This window comes from Eleginops maclovinus, chromosome 4, assembly GCF_036324505.1.
Source record: "Eleginops maclovinus isolate JMC-PN-2008 ecotype Puerto Natales chromosome 4, JC_Emac_rtc_rv5, whole genome shotgun sequence".
Taxonomy (NCBI): domain Eukaryota; kingdom Metazoa; phylum Chordata; class Actinopteri; order Perciformes; family Eleginopidae; genus Eleginops; species Eleginops maclovinus.
Window position 1 is genome coordinate 76501 of NC_086352.1, and position 6000 is coordinate 82500.

General features: G+C 42.8%; 1 protein-coding gene across 1 annotated transcript in view; it reads right to left on the bottom strand.

Moving 5' to 3' along the window:
* mipol1 (mirror-image polydactyly 1) overlaps positions 1-6000 on the bottom strand; it is a 31816-nt gene that overhangs the window by 20902 nt on the left and 4914 nt on the right. Inside the window, exon 3 of the mRNA XM_063881887.1 lies at positions 2932-2985. Within this exon, the coding sequence (XP_063737957.1) occupies positions 2932-2985 (54 nt within the window). The remainder of the gene's footprint in view (positions 1-2931; positions 2986-6000) is intronic.

A 6000-nucleotide genomic window follows, 5' to 3' on the forward strand; every position in this document is an offset into this window, starting at 1 on the left:
CCTTTAGTGTCTCTGCAGTCCTTTAGTGTCTCTGTAGTCCTTTAGTCTCTCTGTAGTCCTTTAGTCTCTCTGTAGTCGTCTTTAGTCTCTCTGTAGTCCTTTAGTCTCTCTGTAGTCCTTTAGTCTCTCTGTAGTCCTTTAGTCTCTCTGAAGTCCTTTAGTCTCTCTGAAGTCCTTTAGTCTCTCTGTAGTCCTTTAGTCTCTCTGAAGTCCTTTAGTCTCTCTGAAGTCCTTTATTGTCTCTGTAGTCCTTTAGTCTCTCTGTAGTCCTTTAGTGTCTCTGAAGTCCTTTAGTCTCTCTGAAGTCCTTTAGTCTCTCTGAAGTCCTTTAGTCTCTCTGAAGTCCTTTAGTGTCCCTGAAGTCCTTTAGTCTCTCTGAAGTCCTTTATTGTCTCTGTAGTCCTTTAGTCTCTCTGTACTCCTTTAGTGTCTCTGTAGTCCTTTAGTGTCTCTGTAGTCCTTTAGTGTCTCTGAAGTCCTTTAGTCTCTCTGTAGTCCTTTAGTGTCTCTGTAGTCCTTTAGTCTCTCTGTAGTCCTTTAGTCTCTCTGTAGTCCTTTAGTCTCTCTGTAGTCCTTTAGTCTCTCTGTAGTCCTTTAGTGTCTCTGTAGTCCTTTAGTGTCTCTGTAGTCCTTTAGTCTCTCTGTAGTCCTTTAGTGTCTCTGTAGTCCTTTAGTGTCTCTGTAGTCCTTTAGTGTCTCTGTAGTCCTTTAGTGTCTCTGTAGTCCTTTAGTGTCTCTGTAGTCCTTTAGTGTCTCTGTAGTCCTTTAGTCTCTCTGTAGTCCTTTAGTCTCTCTGTAGTCCTTTAGTCTCTCTGTAGTCCTTTAGTCTCTCTGTAGTCCTTTAGTGTCTCTGTAGTCCTTTAGTCTCTCTGTAGTCCTTTAGTGTCTCTGTAATCCTTTAGTGTCTCTGTAGTCCTTTAGTCTCTCTGTAGTCCTTTAGTCTCTCAGTAGTCCTTTAGTCTCTCAGTAAGTCCTTTAGTGTCTCTGCAGTCCTTTAGTGTCTCTGTAGTCCTTTAGTCTCTCTGTAGTCCTTTAGTCTCTCTGTAGTCGTCTTTAGTCTCTCTGTAGTCCTTTAGTCTCTCTGTAGTCCTTTAGTCTCTCTGTAGTCCTTTAGTCTCTCTGAAGTCCTTTAGTCTCTCTGAAGTCCTTTAGTCTCTCTGAAGTCCTTTAGTCTCTCTGTAGTCCTTTAGTCTCTCTGAAGTCCTTTAGTCTCTCTGTAGTCCTTTAGTCTCTCTGTAGTCCTTTAGTCTCTCTGAAGTCCTTTATTGTCTCTGTAGTCCTTTAGTCTCTCTGAAGTCCTTTAGTCTCTCTGTAGTCCTTTAGTCTCTCTGAAGTCCTTTAGTCTCTCTGTACTCCTTTAGTGTCTCTGTAGTCCTTTAGTGTCTCTGTAGTCCTTTAGTCTCTCTGAAGTCCTTTAGTGTCTCTGTAGTCCTTTAGTCTCTCTGTAGTCCTTTAGTCTCTCTGAAGTCCTTTAGTGTCTCTGTAGTCCTTTAGTCTCTCTGTAGTCCTTTAGTCTCTCTGAAGTCCTTTAGTCTCTCTGAAGTCCTTTAGTCTCTCTGAAGTCCTTTAGTCTCTCTGTAGTCCTTTAGTCTCTCTGAAGTCCTTTAGTCTCTCTGAAGTCCTTTAGTCTCTCTGAAGTCCTTTAGTCTCTCTGAAGTCCTTTAGTCTCTCTGAAGTCCTTTAGTCTCTCTGAAGTCCTTTAGTCTCTCTGAAGTCCTTTAGTGTCCCTGAAGTTTTATCATCTTTGTAATTTTTGTAGAGATTCTGTCCTCACAGATCAGGACAGAGGTCGACTCCAGCAGAGATTTAGCCCCCCCCCCCTTTATGCTAATGAGCCTGTGTGGTGGGGGGGGGGGTCTCTGAGTCAATATGTGTCTTTTCTCCAGCCGCTTCAAAAGATTATTAATCAGTCATCGGAATAATTTCAGAGACCTTTAGAGGTTGGGGGGGTGGGGACCTGGACCCTTATCATGGGGGGGGTAAATGACAGGAACCTGCCCTGACCTTTCACATGAGGAGCTGGAGGGGTCACCACAACCCCCCCCCCCCCGGCCTATTGAAGCTCTCTGTTTGAAGCTCCAAATCAGTTTCTACATTTAACCCAAATAAAGTTCTGAGTCACAGAAACATCACGTGCACTGCTATTACGTGCACGGTTTTTATATGCACTGTTTTTATGTGCACTGCTATTACGTGCACTGTTTTTCAGACAGATTAGAGGCCATTGTTTGAGATCAGAGGTTCTGCTTTAGGGTTCTGGTCTATAGTTAGGATTCTGTTTCAGTGTTCTGATTGTGGCTCTTGTTGTGTGGGCGGCGCTGTGTGGAGCAGCTGCTGAGTTTCTGTTGGAAAGGTTCCCTAATCCCCCCCGAGCCCTCAGACTAATTAACAGACTCCAGAGAGACAGAGCGCTACATTAATAACACGCAGCACCGACAGACGGGTCAGAACCACACAGAGCAGCAACACGGGTCAGAACCACACGGATCAGAATCACACAGTGCAGGAACAAACAGATCAGAACCAGAAAGGCTGCACAGGAACTGGGACTAAATCACTGAACACGTCCACTATACTTAATCGATTAATAACTGATAACTGATAACCCACAGAACCTCTGCACACACACACACACACACACACACACACACACACACACACACACACACACACACACACACACACACACACACACACACACACACACACACACACACACACACACACACACACACACACACACACACACACACACACACACACACCTTGTTTGAATAACAAGTTGTTGGCAAACAAGCTGCTGTCGCCGGGGCAGGTTGTCATGACAACAGAGCAGACATCCCATCACTACCATTCAACACAGAGGCCAGCAGTTAATATGCAAGAGAAAGTGTGTGTGTGTGTGTGTGTGTGTGTGTGTGGTGTGTTCACCTTGCTCGCCCTCCTCTCTCTCTGCTGCATCACTTCCTGTTCCAGACGTTTACACTGCAGAGAAACACAGCATCAGCTGATCACTGCCTCATCATCACGACATGTTCCTTTGAAGCAGCACAAGAGTGGCTTCAGCACAACGGCTTCACTGTGCCATAGAGTTTATGGTTAATTAACCTTAATTAAAGAGCATCACAGGTGTGTATCAGTGGATAGTCTCTCTGCTGGTACAGGTAGGCAGTAAACAAAGGCGTCCAATGGAGACGTCAGAATAAACCACATTATATCAATAACATCAATAACATCAATAACATCAATAACATCAATAACATCAACAACATCAATAACATCAATAACATCAGTAACATCAACAACATCAATAACATCAACAACATCAATAACATCAATAACATCAATAACATCAATAACATCAATAACATCAACAACATCAATAACATCAGTAACATCAATAACATCAATAACATCAACAACATCAATAACATCAATAACATCAACAACATCAATAACATCAATAACATCAGTAACATCAATAACATCAATAACATCAATAACATCAATAACATCAATAACATCAACAACATCAACAACATCAACAACATCAATAACATCAATAACATCAATAACATCAATAACATCAACAACATCAACAACATCAACAACATCAATAACATCAATAACATCAACAACATCAACAACATCAATAACATCAATAACATCAATAACATCAATAACATCAATAACATCAACAACATCAACAACATCAACAACATCAATAACATCAATAACATCAACAACATCAACAACATCAACAACATCAATAACATCAATAACATCAACAACATCAATAACATCAACAACATCAACAACATCAACAACATCAATAACATCAATAACATCAACAACATCAACAACATCAATAACATCAATAACATCAACAACATCAATAACATCAACAACATCAACAACATCAATAACATCAACAACCAGGTCCATGCAGCAGTGTTATTGTTTGGTCTCAGGTAATCTGCCCGGCGACAGGCGATGTAATAACCTGTAATGACGGATATTAACCCAATAAAGCAGCAGCTGGGATATCAGACCCCCCACTTTCCAATATTTCCCAGAAGCCTCGGCGGTGGCATAATCCCTGAGAGATGAGAGGGGGTGGGGGGGGTCCTCCAGTGTGAGGGTCTCTTTTTCTTCTTCTCCTGCAGGATTACTGCTCAACAGATCCAGCTTTAAGGTGTTACGGGGGGGGGGGGTTAAAGATGGCGGAGCCGCCGGGGGGACAGGGGGTAAATGGAGGATGGGGGGGGAGTAAAGATGGAGGCGTATTACTGCTGACACAGAGGGTAACTGCAACTGCACTGAGATACAAGTACCGCACTGAGATACAAGTACTGCAACTGCACCGAGATACAAGTACTGCAACTGCACCGAGATACAAGTACTGCAACTGCACCGAGATACAAGTACTGCAACTGCACCGAGATACAAGTACTGCAACTACACTGAGATACAGGTACTGCAACTACACTGAGATACAGGTACTGCAACTGCACTGAGATACAAGTACCGCACTGAGATACAAGTACGCTGCAACTGCACCGAGGATACAAGTACTGCAACTGCAACCGAGATACAAGTACTTGCAATCTGCACTAGATATCAAGTCCTCTGCAACTGCACCGAGATAACAAGTTACTGCATCGCCCGAGATACAAGTACTTGCAAACTACACTGAGATACAAGTACTTGCAACTGCACTGAGTTATCAAGTACTGCAACTGCACCTGAGATCAAGTCTGCAACTACAACTGAGATACAATACTGCAACCTGCACCGAGATACAAGTACTGCAACTGCACTGAATACAAGTACTAGACAGACAGGCAACTACCACTGAGATACAAGTACTGCAACTACACTGAGATACAAGTACTGCAACTACACTGAGATACAAGTACTGCAACTGCACTGAGATACAAGTACTGCAACTACACTGAATACAAGTACTGGCAACTGCAACCGAGATACAAGTACGCAACTGCACTGAGATACAATCCCTGCAACTACACTGAGATACAAGTACTGCAACTACACTGAGATACAAGTACTGCAACTGCACGAGATACAAGTACTGCAACTGCACTGAGATACAAGTACTGCAACTGCACTGAGATACAAGTACTGCAACTACACTGAGATACAAGTACTGCAACTACACTGAGATACAAGTACTGCAACTACAAGTACTGCAACTGCACTGAGATACAAGTACTACAACTACACTGAGATACAAGTACTGCAACTACACTGAGATACAAGTACTGCAACTGCACTGAGATACAAGTACCGCAACTGCACCGAGATACAAGTACTGCAACTGCACTGAGATACAAGTACTGCAACTACACTGAGATACAGGTACTGCAACTACACTGAGATACAAGTACTGCAACTACACTGAGATACAAGTACTGCAACTACACTGAGATACAAGTACTGCAACTACACTGAGATAAAAGTACTGCAACTGCACGAGATACAAGTACTGCAACTACACTGAGATACAAGTACTGCAACTGCACTGAGATACAGGTACTGCAACTGCACTGAGATACAAGTACTGCAACTACACTGAGATACAAGTACTGCAACTGCACTGAGATACAAGTACTGCAACTGCACTGAGATACAAGTACTGCAACTACACTGAGATACAAGTACTGCAACTGCACTGAGATACAAGTACTGCAACTACACTGAGATACAAGTACTGCAACTACACTGAGATACAAGTACTGCAACTGCACCGAGATACAAGTACTGCAACTGCACTGATATACAAGTACTGCAACTGCACTGAGATACAAGTACTGCAACTACACCGAGATACAAGTACTGCAACTGCACCGAGATACAAGTACTGCAACTATACGAGATACAAGTACTGCAACTACACTGAGATACAAGTACTGCAACTGCACCGAGATACAAGTACTGCAACTGCACTGAGATACAAGTACTGCAACTGCACTGAGATAC